The 22713-nt window shown below is 38.0% G+C and overlaps 1 protein-coding gene across 10 annotated transcripts in view; it reads left to right on the top strand.

The window, feature by feature from the left end:
- MYBPC1 (myosin binding protein C1) overlaps positions 1 to 22713 on the top strand; it is a 75991-nt gene that overhangs the window by 28373 nt on the left and 24905 nt on the right. For 9 of the 10 annotated variants that reach the window (XM_065840315.2, XM_071818128.1, XM_071798146.1 and 6 more), the window contains 14 exons: positions 804 to 839; positions 3403 to 3507; positions 4864 to 5012; positions 5320 to 5437; positions 7070 to 7121; positions 8683 to 8739; positions 12312 to 12478; positions 13790 to 13922; positions 15538 to 15662; positions 16888 to 16993; positions 17301 to 17467; positions 18986 to 19148; positions 20378 to 20484; positions 21725 to 21858. In XM_065840315.2, the coding sequence (XP_065696387.1) occupies positions 804 to 839; positions 3403 to 3507; positions 4864 to 5012; positions 5320 to 5437; positions 7070 to 7121; positions 8683 to 8739; positions 12312 to 12478; positions 13790 to 13922; positions 15538 to 15662; positions 16888 to 16993; positions 17301 to 17467; positions 18986 to 19148; positions 20378 to 20484; positions 21725 to 21858 (1619 nt within the window). The remainder of the gene's footprint in view (positions 1 to 803; positions 840 to 3402; positions 3508 to 4863; positions 5013 to 5319; positions 5438 to 7069; positions 7122 to 8682; positions 8740 to 12311; positions 12479 to 13789; positions 13923 to 15537; positions 15663 to 16887; positions 16994 to 17300; positions 17468 to 18985; positions 19149 to 20377; positions 20485 to 21724; positions 21859 to 22713) is intronic. The other variant, XM_071818142.1, reaches the window with a different exon arrangement.

Raw genomic sequence — 22713 nt, 5'->3', positions numbered from 1 at the left:
GAAGTTTCTTAAAGTGCCCTACATTATATTAATCTCTGTTCAGAAGTACAAGACTTGCATATCAGATAAGTTCCTTTCCAGCACAGTCTTGAGGTCTTTGGTAGAACTTCTGCCATTGGAATTCAAAATATCGGTTAGCACCTCTGAAAGCTACTCCAATTATCTTTTCCTAACAACAAATATGGAGTGAATTTTTAGGGGTAGTCTTGAGAGCAAATTCCAGAATTACAAATGAAAGACATGTCTTATGACTTCAAAACAGGGGTATCCACATAATTGCCTATAATTGGTATACAGTAGTAGAAGATATCATTGGTACAAGCTAAATATATAAATAACATTTGAAGTTACAAACCCCTAAAATTAAATTTTGACCGTTTATCATTATTTTGCTCAACCTAGATAAATAAATAGTCTATTTAAATAATCTGAAGTACTGTCCCCTCAGATAAACAGTGAACAAAACAAATTCATCTGTTATCTGGTACGACACAAATCATGAAGAAAACATCAACTTCATAGAACCCTTCTAAATATGAACTACTAAAAAGTAAATATTGAATGGGAAATAAAATAAACTAATTTAGATTTTCTAGAGAAAAAGGAAGAAATATTTCTGAACTTTTTTCTCAGCTATTCACTTCCATTTTCTGGTATTCAAGTAGTTCCTCGTGGGTATGGTCCTAAGTATCTATTGCGATCTTCTTGCATGAAGAATCAATGTTCTTAAAATCCCAGTGATCCAAGGTCAGTTAAGGTGTAATCTCTGAGCTGGTGTCATCTTAATCGCTCTTCCCTTTCAGATGGCATGTCTAAGCCAGCGGAAAGAAAAGATTCAGGTGAGACATCCTGAAAAACATGACAAAACACTCCAAAATTTACATAATACAATTATCATTATTACTTTATTTCTTAAAGATAATATTTATTTTCATTGTTTATACAGTATCAAACTGTAACTGTTGAAATGCTTTTGAGTGTCAGAGCAAATAGGTTTCTAGCAACTAAACCAGGAGTAAGAGAAGGCTCTGCTGCACAGGACAGGACTCATATCAGTATTTCACACATACATACATACCTATCTATCTATATCTATTTCCATATAGATAGATACACAGCTATTCCTCCTCAGCCTACAGGGTGACAGTGACTTCCCTGAATCCCCTACACGGGCCTCAGGAAACTGTAGGAGAACGGCTTCTTCTCACAGCTCAAAGGATGGTGGGGAAAACTTAGCAAAAAGTCATAACCTCTTTCTTCCTACCCTGGCAGGTAACGCACACTGCACCCACTTTTTGTGGTTTCAGGATTTGCAGCCTCTGGAACAAAATGAGCAGCAAGTACTTCAACCATGGTTATTGACCTGGCATAGCTGCCTATGCCAGCCCCCTGCAGCAGCATCAAACCCACGTTTTGTTCTGTTTGTTTAATAAATTGGAAAATGTTAATATCTAAAGGTGATGATAATATTTAGGTGTTATTTTATGTGGTACTGAATTAATGACTCTATGTAAGCTTCCTCCATTCATTAATATGCGTTTTCCATTTCACCCTGTGGCATGTTAGGTTTGTTACTGCACGTGAGCAGTTCCTGTACCAACCATTGTCACATCATTTTATTCACACCAGTAACTCCCACTTGTTCTTATGTTTTTTTCCATATACTCACCTGTTATACTGGCATAATCTAAATATCTACATTATAGAAAGAGTATATATAGATGTGTATCTATATATATTTGTGTTCATGTATGTCTGTGTATATGTTTTCATATATGTGTATATACATGTGTGTATATACATGTATGTCTTTACCTGTAAGAAATATTGTACAAGCAGACATATACAGAGGTGTTAGGCACACTACTTGTAATTCACTGAAAGACTGAAAGGTAGACATTGTATAGCAAAGCTATTTAACATTTTTACACCTTTTTAAAATTTTTTATAGACTTCAGGATAACAAAAAGAAATTGTTTGCATTTTCCTGTGGTTGTCGCGAGTTGTGTTGCATTCGCAAGCAATGGGAATTTTCATGAGTCAAAAAGGTTTCTGTGGCAGTAAACTCTACCTGGTAGAAAGAATTCTGACTTCTGGCAAATTAGTTTCTACAGAAAATACTGAGCAGAGAAAGGAACTTTTCATTTCAAGACCAGGGTTTGACTAAGTGAGAAGTGTTGTGTGACTGGTTCCCCATTCATGCTAGTTATGAAAACAAAACCAAAAGAGCATTGGCTAAACTATAAAAAGCTACCTTTGTTTCTGAAACAACTAGAAGTTCAAGGGGAACAAGGGAGATGCAGCTCTGATTTGAAAGAGACAGATGGCTGTGTTAATTATAGCTGTACATTTCCACATTCGCTCTGCTCTTTAGTACTACCATGGTACCACTGGCTTTACTCACTTTCCCTTGAGCACTGGCCTTAACTCCTCAAATAAAGGAGATGTGGCATTTGGAATATGAGACACATGCTTTGTCTCCCTGTGGAAAGGGAGCAGGTAACAGACAGATATTCGCTGCCTTTCTCTCCCTGCCTTTTCTGTTAGGAATCAGCTTTCACCACAGTTTTGCATGTATTTATCCAAGATATAACTGCATAGCACAAAGCCAGGACTGTTCAGATAAGCAAAATGACCAGAAACACACAGCTGTGCTGGCACAGTTCTCTGCCCTGGGGAGACTGAACACTTGTTGCTTCTCTCAGTACTGTTGTTCCATCTCAGTTCCAAAATCTCAGTTTCCAGAAGAGAAGGGGCTCTCTGTGAATATGTGACACAGTCATTTCCATCTGACAAACTATTTCTCTGTAACACGTCAGCCTATGCATGAGGCAGGACGTCGTATTGACTGATCTCCAAACTTGCTGCTTCTGTCATGGTGAAAGAGAACCAAGTTCAAAAGTCAGCTTCATCCCTACACTATTTTGTGGACAATGAGGAAAAACCAGCTTGTACAATTGACTGGATTTGGGTTCGAGAGAGAGCCACTGAAACTATGCCTCATATGTGTTTCGTTTCTGCTTACAGCTGTTTGTGTTTTCAGAACCTCCACCTCTTCTGAAAAACAAAGAGCTGACCTTTGTGCATTGCCTCTGTAAAGCACCCATGGTTGAATGCTGGTACCATTCGAGTTGCTCAGAACACATCTTGACTGATCAGGTTCCCCTCTCTTTCTCCCTGATAGTCTCATTTTCTGTCACCACAGAGGTAGTGTTCCTGCAGGAATTGTACACAATGTGACAGCCAAGCAATGGATGTCAATGTGAACAAAAATTTACATATCTTTCAGGACATCTGAAGAGGGAGGTAATAGGGTTAGAGAGTTTAGTAAGTTCAGGTAAGTGTATTTTGGAGGGAGTAAAACACAGATGATTGACAATTCCCTCTCTCTCTGCATCTCAGTATGGTCTCTTGGAGAGGGAGCTCCAGAAGAGACAGACAAACGCGATGACTCCCAAAGATCCACTTTATTTGTCGAAAAACCTCAGAGCGGTACAGTGAGCGTTGGTAAGTACTTAGAAACAAAATCAAAAGCCACTTTCAGACAGAGACTGAGGCAGAGCCAGGAAAGGTACGTGCAGTTCCTGTGATTCTCAGCTTCGTCCCTCAGCTACAGACACTTCCACTGATTTTAGTTGGATGTGAACTCCACCATTTGAAGGTAAAAAGGACTATACAAAGATAAGCAAAAAACCAATTGTTTAATTCAAGACAAGCTCAAAATCTAACAGCTTACTGAGCACAGTGAGTAAGTAGAGTTTCTAGAGAAGAGAGATGGTTACGATGATGCTGTTGGCTATACTGTTATTGATATATCAGGAAGATCTTCCCAAAGGCGTTCAGCGTAGCTTAGAGATTGTTGTGTCAACTCTTGTACCTTAAAGCTGTGTGTAAATTAGCAAGTAGACTAATAGAAGCAGCTCTGTAGGGAAGATGATAGGGTCACCCCCGCCATAACCATTCTGGGGGATTTGCTCTGGACTAGCTCTGGTTTAGTCTGGTGATCTGTATACCTATGAGCAGTCAAAGTGTGGGTCGTAAACTCTCAGAGCACAGCTTTGGTTTGAATTTCACCCCAAAAGAACCGAGATCAAGCACTGTGAGGACCTTCTGTATTGTGAAATAGAGCATGGTAAATAGGGACAGTGAGGAGGTTCACTTCCAAACTGCACTCCTGAGCCATGGTAAGGTAGCTGCACCCTAATTAGGGTAGCAGCAATTGTGAGAAGTTCAGTACAGGCTACTTAATATGTCTGTTGTGTACTTGGATACACTAAGATGTGATCAGATGGGGTTATTTTCTGCATGCCTACTACTTTTCTCAGTTTCTGAGTAGAAAAAGAGCATTGAGGAGGATTTATTTGGAAAATAAATATAAGGAGTTAGCTGTTATCTCCTCTGGAGCCCAGGAATGTTAGGATAGAAACTCAGCAGGGGCTGAGCAGTGGTGTTCTTCAAATTGAGCTAACTTTTATTATACTATTTCCACATTATTGTTTAGAGAAAACTGTTCTCAGCTTAAAGAATTAATGATTGAAATGTCTGAAGAGCACCAGGCTGTCTTTTCCAGACTGGAGTTCATTCAGGTCACAACTGCCTGGTACCTAGGAACACCTGTGTTTATCCTAAGTAAGGAAATTCAAATGTTGTGAACAATTCACTCTGTTTCTCTGTGTCTCAAACTCCACATTGACATGGGCAGAAGTCTTCCAGACCACAAATCATTAATCTCTGTAACACTGCAGTACTTTCACAGCCTGTGTGACTCCATTTTTACTGTCATGGTAGAGAAATAGTAAAAGAAACTAGTATAAATGTGACATGTTCCTCAATGACTGCCTTTTTATTTTCTCTTTTCAAAAGGTGGGAATATTACATTTATAGCCAAAGTAGAAGCCAAAGATCTTCTTCGAAAGCCAAATGTTAAGTGGTTTAAAGGAAAATGGATGGATCTGGCCAGTAAAGCAGGGAAGCACTTGCAGCTGAAAGAGTCCTTTGAGCGTCACACTAAGGTGTGTCTTTGTCTTTTCTTCTTTCATGGGTAAAGCTCCCAAGGAAACTTAAGGATGAGTTTTAAAAAACTAGTAGAAGTTAAAGAGCATTGGATTCTAATGCTGGTTTCCACATGCAGAATTCAATGATGATCTCTGTTCTCCCAGCATAACACAAGCAGTGGTTGGGAAATCAAAGTTTTCTATTTCTTTCCAGAGCCTTTTATTCGAGTTATTTCTTGGTCCTCATTTAGGTCTGAAAGACTACTATTTAACTTCTGCTTCATGCAAATACATCCCCCACATTAATGTTATGTTTGATTTTTAGATTCACACATTTGAGATGCATATCATTCAAGCTAAGGAAAACTATGCAGGGAACTATCGCTGTGAAGTATCTTATAAGGACAAGTTTGATAGTTGCTCTTTTGACCTTGAAGTCACTGGTAAGATTCCATTTGTGCCTAAAAAGCTTTATAAATATATTTTTTTTAACCTGAAATGGCACCTAATTCTGTTCAGAACCTTTAAATGAAGTAATGCTTAAAGAGAACGTTTTTTAGCATAGAGCTCAGAGAATTTTCTTAAGTGTCTGTAATTTATTGTTTAAATGAACATTGGGATAGATAGCATGTGAGATATTTATCCAAAAATTAGAAAAACTGGCAGATAAAACTGGTATTGAATTCAAAATCAGGCTCTGGCACTAAAGACAGAGAGATAGACTTAGAGCTATTCAGAGAGCAAGGCTTCATCTGGCAGCATCTGAGCAGAGGGACATGGAGAGGTCATGGTTCACTGGTGCTTTGCACCCTGATCAGGAATGGTGTGATGATAGTCTAGAAACCTATTTCCTTCACTCTTCATCAAAATAAAGAACAACACAATGTGAAGAGCACTGGAGTTGTGCCTCTGTTTACTTCTGTGTTATATAAGGTCTTTATTCTGGCAAATATTAACCTGCAGGCTTATCTTTTCCTTCAAGAGCAACTCTGCCAGCACAACAGCACTCACATATCCACACAATCAAACTGAGAAAGATGGACATCTTCCAAATGACAGGGCCAGCAGCCAGTGGATAAAATAGTTGCTCACCCTCATAAAGCAAGCATACTGAATGGCCTAGACTGGACGGTTTATTCCGGGGAGACCTTATTGCGGCCTTCCAGTACTTAAAATGGGCCTATCAGAAAAATGGTAACAGACTTTCTAACAGGACCTGTTGCGATAGGACAAGGGGTAACGGTTTTAAACTAAAAGGTGGGAGATTCAAGCTAGACATGAGAAAGAAATTTTTTACAACGAGGGTGGTAAAACCCTGTCCCAGGTCGCCCAGAGAGGTGGTAGATGCCCCATCCCTGAAGACATACAAGGCTGGGCTGGATGGGGCTCTGAGCAACCTGATCTAGTTTAAGATGTCCCTGCTCATGGCACGTTGGATGGAGTAGATGATCTTTGAAGGTCCCTTCCTAACAAAACTATTCTATGATTCATCAGTCAGGGGAAGCTGGTCACAGTTAAGGGGACATTTAATGGCTGACTGACAGCCCAAAGGGCACACATACGTGTGTGCACTCAGAGGTCAGGGAAGCAGGGACCAGCCTGGCTGCATCCAGTCACTGGCTGTAGATCAGAACCATTTAATCTGATTCAGGCTGGCACAAATGGGTAATTCACACAAGGGGGATTCATCCTTGCACCAAGAATCAACGTGAGTCTGTAGCTGTAGAGAAAACTGGTTCTTTCCTCTGATGCTTAGCATATTGAGAAAGTGCAAGGTCCAAGCAGGAGAAAAAGCATAGGGAATGGAAAGGCAAAGAGGCCAGAGCCTGTGTATAGGCAGGAAGGGGATGGGAGAGAAACATCACAGAGGCAGATAGTAGTTTAGAGAAATGCATGAATTAAACTTAGCTTAGCACTGAACAGCTTTGCATTTATCAAAACTTAATGCCAAAGGAGCAGCACAAACTGCGGTTGCTTAGCAGGAAACAGAACAAATTTTATGTGCCGAATTACACTGATTAAAGAAATTTATTTCAAATTATGTTTTTAATTTGTACATTACTGTTATTTCATAGAATCTTCCCAAGCTGCTCCATCCATTGACATCAGATCTGCTTTCAAAAGAAGGTAACTTATGATCCTATGAAGCTCCTCGGTAATGGATGCTGGTAGCAGGCACAGAACCTGCACTAGTCTTGACAGACAATTATATCAAGTACTTTTAAAAATGTTTATGTCAACAAAGACCAAAGAAGTGGGGTTTAGGGTAGTTGGTAGTAAGTAGAATGAAATAGTTACAACATATACACAGTGAAATTACAGTGTCATTGCTTTAAGGGAAGATAGAAAATTTAAGGCAATTACATATATGTTTCTTTAGAGGTTTTTAAAATAGTATATTCATTCACTAGAATGTTCTACTGCATGTTTCCTGAAAGTTGTCATCTACAATATGAAAGTTCCTGGTCTTAATCCTGTACTGATTAAAAGTGGAGAGAAAATTTGCACTGGTTTCAATAAGATACGATCTGGCTTTATGTTGTCTTACAGTAAAAAAGTGTGTCATAAGCCCATAATTACAGAAAAAGTAGAAATAATATATCGCAGAGGATGCAATATAAAGCATTTTGTCTTAAGTTTTGTTACCTTTGTGATAAAATAGCAGTTCAAAACAGTAAAGATACCATCTTTCTTTATATTTTATGGAGAAAATTGTCTTACAAGGACAGAAATATTCAGAATGAAAATGTTTAACAAACAGAAGATTGTTTGTTAATTTACACATACAGGCAAAGCTATGATTCAGAAGCAGCTGCTTTTATTTAGAGGGATTTGATTTAAAGAGTAAACGCAAAAGATATTACATTCAAGGTGCACTCCTTTCTTGAGTACATGTTTAAAAAACTTCAATAACTATTCTGCCCAAGCAGATAAGGGTATCTGAATATTTTCTGATTTTAAAAGTAACACCTTGCACGCAAAATCTGGGCTGAAATAGTATCACAACTTGACTTAACATTTGCTGTATTTTGCCCTTTTTACAATTATTAAAGGCATTTTTTGTCTATACGGGGTTTTTAATAAGGTATTACTGTTTCAGGTCACATTATAGAAAGAAATGCACCTTCACAGGACTGTGATTCTATCTGTAAAAATGTACAATATACTGCTTTTTCTTATTTTTAACTGATTTCTTCCTTCATTTAGAGAAAGGTTAAATCTTAAGTGCAATGCTTTGCAATCAGTATTTGACACAGCTATGCACTGTTAAAAGCACCACCCAGCAAAGCAAATCTTTGTTTTACATTCATAGCAAAAGATCAGCACAAACCCTTTGTTTTTGTAGACATACACTATGGAAATGAAAAACAAAGCTCTTTGTGTTGACTAGCTCACATTTATTTGTGTTACAAAATCTAACACAAATCCTGGCAAATTTATGTATGCAGTTACAAAAATTTGTCATCGAAGTATAATAACAAGCAATACAAACCTTTGTGTTATTTTTCACAAGTGCCTAAGGAAATATCATTTGCGTGAAAAAGAATACAAGTTTGTGTTGATTTTGTACCATTATTTGTGTGTCTGTACAGTGTTAAGTATATGAGACATGTAGAGCGTTTGCAACGAGTGTTGTTTAAGTCTTCCTGTATTAAACAAAGATTTGATCTTTTTCTATTAATAACAGCGGTGATGGACAAGACGATGCAGGAGAACTTGACTTTAGTGGTCTCCTGAAACGTAGGTGAGAACCAAGTGATGCAGTGAGCAGGTGTGGATTGCAAACTATTAGGTTCTCACACAGAAAGAGTCAGGTGTAGCATTAATAACTTCTTAAGAATTTTCTGACTTTTCATTTTTTTTTCAGTGCTTCTAACTATTATTCTCATTGTATAATACGCAAATGTTCAGTGTATTTTATCTTTAAGTGTGCAGACAAGAAACCTCAGATTTGAGTGCACTGGGGAAAAAGTGAGCGACAATCTAAAAAGTCCAGTAACATTTGGTTTACTTGCTGTTTCTTCGGTGTTTGCATGGTGGGCAGTGGGGGACAATTTCCTACAGAGGGATGAGCAGTATAGAAAATTGAGTCTGGTGCGAGAGTGAAAAACTGCAACGATTATATTTAGCCCTTTGGGTAAATCTTAATTTGATTTTATAGGCATCCTGACACAAAAAAAAAATATATATATATATATATATATATATAATCATATATCATACTTTCCAAACCATAAACGTTGGTATTACTTCTTCGTAGTTTTCTGTTTCAGCATGTGTACAAAAGTCTTCCATGGTGTTTCATTCAACTTAAATGTTGTGATGGAGAAAAACTTGGTCACATGTTTCTCTGGTTTGCCTTGGAAATCTGGTGTTATGATAGTTATGCTTCTAGCTATTTTAGATCTTAAACTTAGTTTAGTCTTTTAGCAAGTTATGAAAAGATAGTTAATTAGTAATTTTTTTTTAATTTATCACAGAAATTCTATATGCCGTGGAAATCAATTGCAACTGACCACAGAGAACTGGAAAAGGAACTAGATCCTTTATCTCATCTATCACCTACTCTGAAAGAGTAAAACCCTATATGCAGTATTAATCACATAAAAAAATTAAAATGGGCCCATGGGCTATTATGGCGAGGATAGTATTTAAGTAACTAAAGCAAATGAGAAAACTGAAGGTAAAAGTAGGCAGTGAAAGAATTACCTGAACCAAATCCAATCCACCAGGTCTTTGGTTTTTTAATCTTCTCATCCCTAGTTAGGATCTTCAGTTTGACTTTTTATCATACTAATACAACTTACCATGACTGTTCTCATGACTGCCTGTGGGGTGTTTTATTAGCAACATGAGAGCTGCATGTAAGAGATCTTGATGTTTTTGTGGAAAGAGAAACGTGACTTAAAAGTCATTATTACTTCACTAACCAGTAACTTACGTGTTTTGTAAGATAAATACTGTATAACCCTAAAAACATAGTATATCTTCTGTGTGGCTATGAGCAATGTGAACTTTTAGTTTTTAAACACAATTATTTTATGTTGGTCAAATCAGTTCATCATCTCCTTGCTTCAGGCACTGAAATGCAACCTCATACATCTGAGCTTAATTGAATAAGATTGCTAATTAAGTGCTACTGTGGATATTAATAGCAATCTTTATGAAGACAAAACCACATTTTCATTTCAATATTTTTCAAAAGGCGATGTTGCAGGTGCATTCCTTCTCTTTTGTATGGTTATATTACCAAGGAAAGAGCTGTGGTTCACCTGTGGTGCATAATACTTGAAACATGTTTTTTAAAGAAGACCTAAATGAACAGACTCTATATACTCCCTGTTTTCTAATTTCATGCTGGTGTTGCAGGAAGACAAACTAGTTGTTACCTCAGTAAGCTACTATGTGACTCAATGCAATGGATCAGTAACGGCATGAAATTCCAAAAGGCGCAAGATCTCAAAAACACTCAAACATTTAGGTCCTTTTTTAAAAAAAAAAAAAATACATCTTTCGACTAAATGCACATTTTCGGGGAAAAGATCTGAAACTGATTTTGTGGAGAGGTCAGTCTGCTTAGGAAATAACAAGCATTCTTTGCCCACTACCCACAGTAGAAACTATTGTGGTCTCAGACAAAATTGGTTTGCTCTCTAAGTGTCAAAATTTGTTCTCCAGTTATGCAAGAGGAAAAGAGAGTCTGAAATTATTTCAAGCTGGTTGAAAATCAGGGTACTCTAACTGATCCTCATTCTCAACTACTGCCTGATTTAAAAGGGTACATTATCTCGATTCCCATGGAATGTACCTCCTATTAGCACGGCCAGGCGTTGCATGGCAAACAGCCAGCCCTGGGAGAGGAGAATTCCACCCCATGGGGTGTGTCAGTTTTTATATATGTTTGCAAGCTGATCTGGACTTGCTGCCATGCAGAAGGAATCTCACAGAGACGCCAGTGTTGGCTGGACATAGTCATCCTCCAGAAAGCATGAGCAGAGATAAAAGTAAAAGGAACGAAACATAAAATTACATACCTGATGTTGTCTAACAATAATTCTAACAATGTAAGTATTTCAAAGACTCTTGAGTGAACGTTTTTGTTTTTTCTTTTTAAAAACTGATTGAAATGGATTGAACAGCAAAGTGTTTTCCCATAGTTCCTCATCCCAACACACAGTGATTCTCATGGATCCCCAGTATTATTTCTGTATGTGTTAAAGAAAGTTCTCTGTCAGATTTGATAGAGCTCAGCTCTAAAAGTGTCTCACTCAAAAGCTCAGATTTTTTTGTTTGTTTCTCAAATATTTGTTTTCTTGCTCTGTTCTCGAAAGTACTGATTTGGTTAGACCAACTAGATCAAATCAGAATTATCCTGGTCTGAGCCTAATGAATTTACAGGAAAAAATGTCAAGATTTCTGCTCCAATGCCCAGATCATTCTGGCAGGTCACTTTTTTGAGCTAAACTGTCAATCTCAAAAATTATAATTTTATCTAGGATGCTTCCATTGCTCTCTTATTTAATGCCTGCCATTGTGGAAATAATTGTACTTGTCTTTATCGGTTGCCTTAGCCTGGAGCTGCAGATAGTAAATATGGTATTTAAACTTCTGTATAAAGGTGATGTTATTCACACAGGCCTCTGAAAACACTCCCTGCTCTTAAGACTGAGACAAACACGGAAGTCAAAAGATCCATCTTGCAAGCCCAAGCTGGTGTGAAAATTTCCAGTTCCTATCCATATGCCAACTTTAACTAACTCTGAGAAACAGTGGTGTAACTATAAACAGACCCAGAATCCCTCGAATTTCAATGTCCTTTCATTGGTGACCCTTAGTAGCAACTACTGGGACTCAGAGTTTGAAAGCATTTTTACATAATTATGATATGTATGGATTACAGTCAAATCTCAGTGGTGCCATCATAAATTGTAACTGATTCCACCCTGATTCCACTCAAGTTACAACAGATAAAATGGATTTAAATGGGATTAGCCCATATGTTATTATAGTACTACATTTTCAAAAGGTATCTTTTCTAAAATAATGAAGCGATATAAAAGCTCTCACAACTAATTACATCAGAAAAGCCCAATTTAAAACTTATATCTAAATTCTGCTTTGGAGAAGTGGAAAGATGTGAATGTCATTCTGAGCTATTCACTCATACTGAGTGAATAAAAGCATATGATAGCAGCCTTCAAATTTTGATCAAAACATTTCCAACCTCGACATAGATTCAGGTTCACCTTTCTTTTTTTTACAGTGTGATAAAGCCTCACTAACTCTTCTCCCGTAATTTTATTTTGCTACTGATAGGGAGGTTAAACAGCAAGAGGAAGAACCTGAGGTCGATGTGTGGGAGCTCCTGAAGAATGCGAATCCCAGTGAATATGAGAAGATTGCTTTTCAGTATGGTATCACTGACCTGAGAGGCATGTTAAAGCGTCTCAAGCGCATGCGCAGGGAAGTGAAGAAGAGTGCAGGTATGGATAAGGCACAATATTCTTATGTTCAGCAGTCAAGCACAGGTGTCCACTTTCAACACCCAAACTTGCTTCATTTCCATGTAAGAGGACTTGCATGCTACAACCCAAGCCTTATTACTGCACGAAGTGATGAGAGGGCAGCTTTGGTCCACTGTGGTTAGAGTAAACACCGTGTCTCATTCAGTGCTTAGCAAAAGCATTCCTCCCTCTTGGCCAAACAGTAGATTCAGCTGGAACAAAGTCCCCAAGTTGCATGGAAAGGTGTCACCTGATGAAACAGTATGGAAATTCGATGTTGTGTTATCATGAACATCTTCTGCTCTGAAATAGACTCACTCCAAACACATTGTTTGCTTTTCACAACTTCATTTTGCACTTAATCTGACATTCCTTTGAAATCCCAGCTGTACTAAAAACTGACTGGCAGGAATTGCTGTTCCCCACCCAGGTGCATCACATGGAAGTACCCGAATGTTTTACTGGGAAAGGTGTATCTCTCAGCACCTGGGACCACTATGTCTGGTCCCTCTCTCTATTTATTTATTAATTTTTGAACCACAGACATCAGCTCCCCTGGGTCTAACTTTTGAGGCTGGCAATATCTAAATGTCAACGCTAAAGTGTTTTAAATGTTTGAGTTGCATCTGGCCTTACCTTGCTCAGAACATCTTGGCCTACATTTGCACATATCCAAGAACCTTTTTGAAAAGCCCCACTGGATTTCACAGACTGACACCTTTTGCCTTGTTTCAAATATTTTTGCAAATGTTTTACAGCTGTAACCTTTATCACCAGTGGAACTGCAGTGTACACCTTGCAACCTACAGAAAGCATCAGGAAAGCTTATTCGGCTCTTAGTCAAACCAATGTGTTTATTCTGATAGTGGGAAGCTCAATAGGAATTTTAGCTTAAAATTCCCTGTTAACTTGCATGGTTATGCTAATAGAGAAGTCCTTTGTAACAGATTCATTGTGAATGATTCCATGGCACCAGCTTTATATCATTTTATTCAGACATAGCACTTCTCAACAAGCTGTCGAAGCTGTATCTACCCAATCCTATTCAGAATACATGAAGAGATACTAGTTTAAACTTGGTCAAAATAACCAGATCTGCACAGCTTTGCACTTATTCTAATGTTTCTAGAAAATAAACTGATTCATGTGGACTAGCCTAAGAATACAGTGATGCATAACATTGTGTATGTGTATTGTGACAGCTTTGACAAGATTTATGCAGTGTCATATCAGCATTCATATTCTTGTTTTCTGATCTTCTTTTATAATAACACTTGTTTTCCACAACAGCCTTTGCCAAAGGTCTTGATCCTGCATATCAGGTGGACAAAGGAGGTAAAGTAAGGTTCATGGTGGAGCTAGCAGATCCAACAGTGGAACTCAAGTGGTATAAAAATGGCCAAGAAATACGACCAAGTGCAAAGTAAGTAGTTTTTTCATATGTAAACAATAAAATAAAAGCATAAATCTCTCTCTTTGCGCAGGTTACACCAATTTTATTTCCGAAGTCCGTTATACATGAAAAGTATGCAAATGATTCTATATTGCTTATGATCCAGAAAAGTTCCCTGTATGCTAAATGTTAATGCAGATTGGCTCTTTTGCCTCAAGAAAAAAGAATTAAAGATCCTCATGGAGCCATTTCTTACTTGGTAGTTTTTAAAAAATTCGGAAGCACTGTGATGAAATAAATCATTTGTTCTCAGTCCCATGTCTGAAGGAGGTCAGAATCTTTCTTCAGTAATTGGGTGCTAAGAGGAGAGATATTTAACATTACCTACTTACCTGCCTGGCTCATAAACCATCTGAGGAAAGGTGAGCGGGGTTTTTCTCACCTTCCACTACCCGTTTAATGCTCAAACTGAAGTCAATAACCTGCATTAACTCGAAATGACTTCAGTCATGTGAAACAGGTCTGGTGTACCCAAGGTCCTTCATCATCTGTATCACCTGCATATTGGTTTACTGTCTGTCTTTATCTAGAAGAAGTGGCTTTTCAGGTGCAGACACTTGAGCACAGTTGGAGCAATGGCTGGAAGTTGAGCCCAGTCCCTAATGTGACCTCAACCAGCTTTTACAACCTGATGCAGCAAATCCCATTCCACAGTCAGACCCAGCTAGGAATGACGATGGACAACCACTAACGCACAACAAGGAAATGTTCCTCAAATGTTGCTCAGCAGCACAAAGTCCCAGCAACTTCATCCTCTGGCCCTGTGGGAAAAAGGAAAAAAAAAAAGCAAAAGCCCTCTTACAGAGAAGAGGCAGATTTCTTTCATTCTCTTGCTGCAAAAATCGATGAAGAATTTCAATTAATATTCATAGTTGACAAAAAAATGCATAGTAAAGAGGGCACCTTTTCTTTAGCGCCCCTATCTGTCATGAGCCGTTCAGAACCATTTTGCAGTCAGCTATATGGATACTGCTCCAGCAGAAGGACCTGGATTGAATGCTCCAGTGCATTTCTTCCAGGCTACTGAAGCAGCTGTCAGATGCTAATGAGCTTTGGTCATTACAAACCTGGAGCAGATCTAAACTGGTGACATAAAGGTGAAAGGCTCCATATCCCGTTACCAAAACCCCATATCCCATTACTGATCTCTTGTGCCATCTGGCCTACCAATAATATTAACTTCTTAACTTCAGCTATTATTATACTTCACAAAAATGTTAAGAGTGTTGGAATGAGGATGGTGTTCTGTTACTGGTTATTTTCATCTTTACTCATCTAGAGTTTCAGACTCCATTTTATTTGCCACTCTTCAAAGCCTGCTCATTTTTTAATTTTTTTTTTTTTTCCTGGCATTTTGGAACATGCCAAAAGACACTTTTTGTCACCCTACACCACACCTCTTTTTGCTAAAAAGTCAATGATAGTTCTGTTGAATCTCAGAAACTGCTTCCCAGGACAACTTTTCCAGTTCTATGTAAAAAACCAGGATCTTCACCTCTGTTAATCCCTAAAGCATTTTTGACATAAAACAAAAGGGATCCATCAGTTTTGCTTATGTATCTTTGCTGTGTTCCTGTTCAAACAGATACATTTTTGAACACAAAGGTAATCAGAGAATTTTATTCATCAATAATTGTACGATGACAGATGATGCTCGATATTACGTGACAGCCGGTGATGAGAAATGCTCCACAGAACTGTTTGTGAGAGGTAACTTCATCAGTTCACTCCTACTTCACCTACTGTAAATCAGTGCAGGTTCTTCGACCACAACAGAAATTAACAGGGAGGATTTGGTTTGGTATATTTTTGTATTTGTACTGGCAGCCCTTATGATCACTCTGTGTTTCTGTGATCTCTGACCATTTTTGTTCCTCATCCTGTAGTTAGTAGATTAATGAAAAGCCTTAAATGTGGATATGGTTGATTTCATACTGTACGTTGGGATCTAGTAGGGCTTTGGTCCCCTTCATAGTTATAAAGCCATTTTGGAGACTCCTTTATTGCAGCATTGGCTTTCCCAAACACCACTCTTAAGTACCTGCTGACCTTGACACTATTGGTCCAACTGATCTGTTTCAAGTACTCTCAGATCAGGTTCTCTAGCAGTTTCTTTTCATTCCATCTGCACAGATTTATGGGAAGACTCTATCAAAAGCTACGAACGGGTGGCCATTTCTTCACCCTTTTTGTTCCCATGGTGTTGATAGTCTTGCTGATAATATTCATGGCATCGCTCACGCATGCACAACAAAACAAAAAGAAAAATGAAACTTACAGTGAGAGAAAAAAATCATCAAATATTTCAGAAAGCCATTTAATATAATGGAGCCCATTACCCCTATAAATATCATAGGATAACCGTTGCACAATCTCTTGCTATTAAATAAACTTGAGTTTTGAAAGTAGGAATGGGTTAAACCAAAAACGGAACTGTATTATGCCATCAGGCCATCTTATTGTGTATAACAGGCTATAGGACCTAATGAAAACCCTGCTTTATGAGAGGGATCTGTGGGAGGTAAGAGGGGAATATCAGCTTTTCGTGTCAGCCTACCTGGACAAACTGTCAAAAAAAAAAAGGGATCCAAAGCAGGTATTAGCCTGAACAAATGTTATTTTTTTGTTTAGCATGTTGCCCACTAGCATCTTAATGAGCAATTGCTTTCCTGATTTAAGGCAGAAAAAGCTGAACTGAGTCTGATATTAAAAAACTCATAGATTTGGCACTTAGGGACATGGTTTATTGGTGGACTTGGCAGTGTAAGTTTATGGTTGGAATCAATGATCTTAAAGGTATTTTCCAAACTAAATGATTCTATGATTCTGTATTAGAATTTCAAAGCAGCATCATCTTCTATAGCATGATTTTGAAAATGTCTTTCACTTAGTTTTCTCTCTCAGATTGTAAATCTGTAATTTTCTCTTTTCAAAGATCCTCCAATTTTGGTGACAAAAGGCCTGGAGGATACTAGTACCTATGTTGGTGAACGAGTAGAATTGAGCTGTGAAGTATCTGAGGATGATGCAAATGTGAAATGGTAAGCCACACTTTGAACAGATATTATTTTCCTTAAGAATAAAACCCAGAATATTTTAATTGTAGGCAAAAACATGAACAGCTTTTCCTATACCAGTGAGCCTTAAAATTGTTAAGAAAATCTCAAGAAAACATTATTCAAGAATGCAGCAACAGCAAAAATATCTTTACACATTCATGGATGAATTTGTATAACCTTTTATTGTGCCTTAAGTCTTATAAATCCTTCTCCGGAAGTTTCAGTCTATGGAAGTCTCATTTGCTCAGGACTTTTATTGGAAATATAATCATCCTTTGTTTTCTGTTAGGTTTAAGAATGGTGTAGAACTTCCTAATGATCCTAAATCTCGGTATCGAATCAAGGTTGAGGGTAAAAAACACACTTTGATCATAGAGGAAGCTGCAAAAAATGATAATGCAACTTACTCAGTAATGACAACTGGAGGCCAATCAGAAGCTAAGCTTTCAGTTGATTGTAAGTATAATACATCTTGCTCTTGAATTTGTCAGTTTGTTAGCTTACTTATCTTCCATACCAATTTCTGTGCTGCAAATCTCCATAACAGTGAATTTCCTTCAGATGTTCTTCACAGTAACAGGCAATGAACTAGTCCTGCTTGAAAACTTTCTGTCACTCCATTAAGAGGGAAAACAAAGCTGTTCATCCAAAGAATAACAGGTCAACAAAGTGAAATTTTCAATGGAAATATCGGCTTTTCTTGAATCCTGTCAGATTTTCACAGGAAAGCCAAACCAAGGCTTTTTAGACAAAATTGGGGGGGGGCGGGGGGGAGGGGATCAGGGAGGAATTTGGACAGAATATGCAGTTCTGTAACTGGGCATGCTGTTAACAGACATCAGGATCATTCAACCTGAACTCATAGGCACAAACACATGACTATGTAGCTCCCTCAGGACTCTTTGTGCAATTTCTCTTTAAAACACCTGTGTTTTATAGTGAAATGTATCTTCCTGACCTCTAAAGTTATCATACATTATGCATAAACACACACTGTTTTGTGATACTCATACTGTTTTTGACAATTTTGTACAAATTGGAATCCTAAGCACAACCAATTCATGTTGGAAGTTGTTCTCCATGGCTATTGAACTCCATCATCTTTCTTTTTGTGCAACTCCTTCTGAGGTTTTTCCAGCTGGCTCTCTATAAAATGATCCCTTTCCCATCACTCTTTGTTTCCTATGTCAGATTACAGTCAGGGATATTTATTGCATACAGTCGGTACTGTGTGTTCAGCCTGGACTCTGGTCTACAGCATCTGATCTTCCAGAAAGTGGAAGTGAACTGGAGAACCAGTTCCCAGGCTCAAGTTTTACAAAACCCAGTAATACCTGTGGCTATTCATAGGTAAGTTACGGTAGTTTAGCAAATATGAGAACAAGTAGTGTATGAAGTTAAGCTTTCTGTCCAGTCAGTATTTGCTACCAGCCTGACAAAAGAGGTGGAGAAGTACAGTCCTCAGTTAAGATGAAATAATTTGGGAATTCTCCAAATTACCTTGGATCATCTGGGAGAGCTATGAGAGCAGTTAGATCACTGATAGATCACAGGAAAAAGGCAGGTCATGACCCCTTCTAGTGCATAGGTCTGGGGACAGAGGTCTTTCACTTCTTGAAAGTTTCTTGCTGGAGTCTAGTGAATAGAAATACCCTACCTCCAGCACCTATACACCAGAGAGGGGACTGCATTCAAATTATGCTCCCGAGCTTAGTTCTACTCACAATATCCATGAAGTTTCCCCAGACAGAGTATGAGCACTTTGGAACACCCTTTCTAAGGCATCAGACTACATGAAAAGAGGTTAATTTATGTAGCTGACATATACATATTACCAGTATTTCAACTTAAGAACTTTATTATTGGAGGCGTTTTTCTGATTTGAAGACTATTGTAATAGCTAGGAGCTCTGGGACAGAACCATGAGCTATTGTTTGATATTAGTGTTAAAATCTCTGCTTCTGTTTTACTAAGTGAGACCACTGAAGATATCACTTGCACTGCAAGACCAGACTGTGAGGCTTGGACAGGAAATCCACCTGAAGTGTGAGATATCCGAGAACGTGTCAGGGAAATGGTACAAAAATGGGCAATTGGTCGAAGCCAGCGATCGTGTAAAGCTTTATCACAAAGGAAGGTAAGCCTGTTGCGTATCAACTTGGCTTTTGATGGAATTACACCATAGAGATGTGCCAATATGTGGGTTACTTCACTGAAAATTATCTGGTAATCAAGCCTAACCTCTGCCCCTCTGACATTTTTATCATTACAAAAGCCATGTCACCTTGCTCCCTTTCATCTTGTGTCTTTTGGCTGTGGAGGGCCATAATCAAATCATTGATCCATCTGAGTTCAAGCTATTAATTTTTCTTGACATTGATGTTGTTGCTAGAATGGAACATTAAGTAGTAAAGTAAAATAATTGTTAGACATTATTAAAAATAGCTTTTAAATGTCTGTTTTCCTGATAGCTTCTGCTTGTGTCAATTCAGGCCATGTATCTCTGTCTTTACAAACTATGTGGAGATATCAGGTCCTTTTGCATTTATAATCTTCCTTTTTCTTGGAAAGTGTAAAAAACAAAACCAAAACCAAAACAAAACAAGGAAAGCTCCTACCTTTTTTCAGCTTAGCAGACCATTTATACCGCTGGAACTGCACTTGTGAAGATGCTCCTAAACAGGCTATGAAATCTTTGCATTGACACCATAATGTTTGCTAAGTCACAGGAAGGAACAAGTGCCAGCTGTGCAATGACCCCTTGGATTGACATAAGGTGAAGGAGCTCCCACAACCCATGTAGGTCCATAGGGTGAGGTTAGGGAAAGGGGAGCAGAAAGGGTGCAGAGGTGAGTCCTACCTGGAACAAAGTTTAGCCACAGCAGGTGATAGGAGAGCAAAAAGTTACTGTACTGGAAGACACAGTTAGGTAGCAAGAGAAACGTGTGTTTTGCTCACCTGTTTCTTTATTCTGGTAAACAAATAGTAGATTTGATCCCGTCACCAAGGTCTAACAAAAGTCAGAATATTCCCACAATGGGATCACCTAAATATTTCTTCTTCAACAACCAAATTACAATTAACAGCAGCAGCAGCAAAGAGATTACACTCCTGTATTTTTCTACTTCAGTGTTCAAATAAAAATATTATGATTGGTTACATTATTTGGTGGGTTTCTCAATAATATTTTGTACAAATCACACGATATTTATTCAGTTAAAATAGAACTAAGCATCCAGCAAAGGATTTTTTTGTCAGTGATTTTACACACTTGCACAAATCTCCGAAACTTTTAATAGATTTTTCCTTCTAGCTTCACACAATCTTCAAAAATATTAAACATTGATTTCTTCAATTTTTTTACAGAATCCACAGATTTGTTATAGCGAGCGCTGCTGTTGATGATGAAGCTGAATACATGTTTGTACCAGATGCCTATAATATTAATATTCCATGCAAAGTACATGTTGTGGGTAAGTGTATGGTACAATGACTTATATATAACATCTCTTTCCCTGGCCTTTGGAAATTAAAAGCAGTGTGAAATATCCTTAATTACAGTCAGTTTGTTTCCTTTGAGCAGACATCTACCAGACAACACAGACCTGCTGCTTTGCCAAAGTGCAAGTGAGGTAGTCAGGGAGCACTTCACCTGTGCTCAGGCTCTGTTCATAGTTTACAAGCCTGGGGGAGCTCCCAGGGAAGTCTTCTTGTTGTTGAATTCCCATACCAAAACCACTACTAAGAGTTTGTGTAAAACAGCTGTTGCTCTTCTTTTTTCAGTTATACAGTGTTGTCTCCTTTGAAGAATTGGTTTGCTGACATCACAAAATGTGATTTAGTTTGGTAAAAGCTCAGTGGAATAGGCACATATTTACCTATTCCCTAAATACTTTAAATGGTATCTAGAGAGCAAAATGTGTCTGGGCGGCTTTTATTCATTCAGCAAAACAGAAGGCTTGTTAACGATCCCACTCTTTCAAACAAAAATAAAACAAGGCATTGACTCTTCACACAACAATACCTCGTTGGCTTTTAACTGCAATTAGCAACTTGAATGTCAAAAGGAGAGCGATAGAAATGATCAAAATTTTAGAAAATATGTTCTATAACCGAAACTGAAAGAAGTGGGGTATCTGTGTTGGAAAAAGTATTGGCAAGGTTTAGGGAGAATGAAGAGGGAAGGGGTACTAGAAGGGTGTGCTCACTGATATAACTTCCAATACATTAAAAAAAGTTGTAAGAGGATATTAATCAGTTGTTCTCCATATACATGGGTTACAACAAAAGTGACCACTTCATTTTCAGAGAAAGGATTTGAGAATATTTTTAAACTGCAAGAACAGTGATTCCTGAAGCATGGTAATAGGTGTTGTAGAAAGCCTGCAACTGAAATTCTCAAGAGCCACTTAGAGGAAATCTCTCTCCGAAGTTAGCTGAGTGCATGCAATTCTGCCTCAGGAAGATAGTTTTTTCAATTGTCCTACTATTCCAAATTTTCTATGGTAACATGATTTATTTTAATCAGAAAACTGTTTTCTTAAAAAGAAGATTTCTTCACAAATTTTCCTCTCAATGAAAAATTAGTTGATTGAAAATACCAGGAGAATAAAAAACATAGAGCCCGTTTCTCTATGTTGCAGACCTGTGCCAGTCACTGAACTCTCAGAGTGGTGGCCACATGGCAAACTTGGACAATCTCTCCTTTTTCAGATCCTCCTAAACTCCACCTGGATGGTCTTGGGGAAGGGAACACTGTGACAGTAGTGGCAGGAAGCAAACTACGACTTGAGATCCCCATCACTGGCGAGCCAACTCCAAAAGTCATGTGGAGTAAAGGGGACAAGGTACATTGTCATTAAACACATTTCTTTAGCTTAACAAGGGGCTGAAACTAACAAAGGAAAAAAATATGGTTTTGCTATAAATAAACTACAAAGAGACACATGAGATGCAGAAGAAAACTAGTGAAAATCTACCAAATGGCTATTTCTTCTGCACATACTACCCCAAATGGCTGCCAGGTTTTGACAGAAAGCCATGGTATGGTCTGTTTCTGAATTCTGATGGAGTGTCAAGTCTCAAATGAAACAATAGGTTGGGCAATTGGTGCCTTGCATCTGGTGTCTTAAAGCACAGGTCAATCCCTGGCTGTGTAATAGTAAAAAGATGCTTTTTCATATTTAAATTTCCATTGTGGTATGTGGAAGCTGGAACATACTATTATTACTGGATTTGTCAGAACTATCTGGTCAAATCTCTGACTACTATTTTTCAAATATTAATTGTAATATCACCACTGTGGACTTGTCCAAATAAGAGATTATTCTAGGAGAGCTCTTACTCAAAAATACATGCCAGCATTTGAAAATTGTGAGACAAACTACTGACCATTACAGTCACTCTGACTTTTAAACTGAACAAATTACATTTTTGATCTGACTTTTGGAAGGATCCGCTACTCTCTTTCCATCAAATTAATGACGGGTAGTGTTGACAAAAGCATGTTCTTGCTCGCAGGACCAGCAAGCCTAGTGTGTCTTCCTTAGAGATGCAATGGCTGAACTGAGTACTAAACAGTAACTGTATTTTAAAGTTATGTGTTCCTCAGTTATTTTCTCGCTTTTGTGATCAAGTGACTGAAATTATGAGCTTTAGTGTGTTTGCTTTAGTATTTTTGTTGAAGTGTCCTATACTGCATT

Source organism: Patagioenas fasciata, chromosome 1 (assembly GCF_037038585.1).
Source record: "Patagioenas fasciata isolate bPatFas1 chromosome 1, bPatFas1.hap1, whole genome shotgun sequence".
Lineage (NCBI taxonomy): Eukaryota > Metazoa > Chordata > Aves > Columbiformes > Columbidae > Patagioenas > Patagioenas fasciata.
The sequence above is the reverse complement of the archived record's forward strand: the minus strand, read 5'-3'. Positions and strand labels throughout refer to the sequence as shown.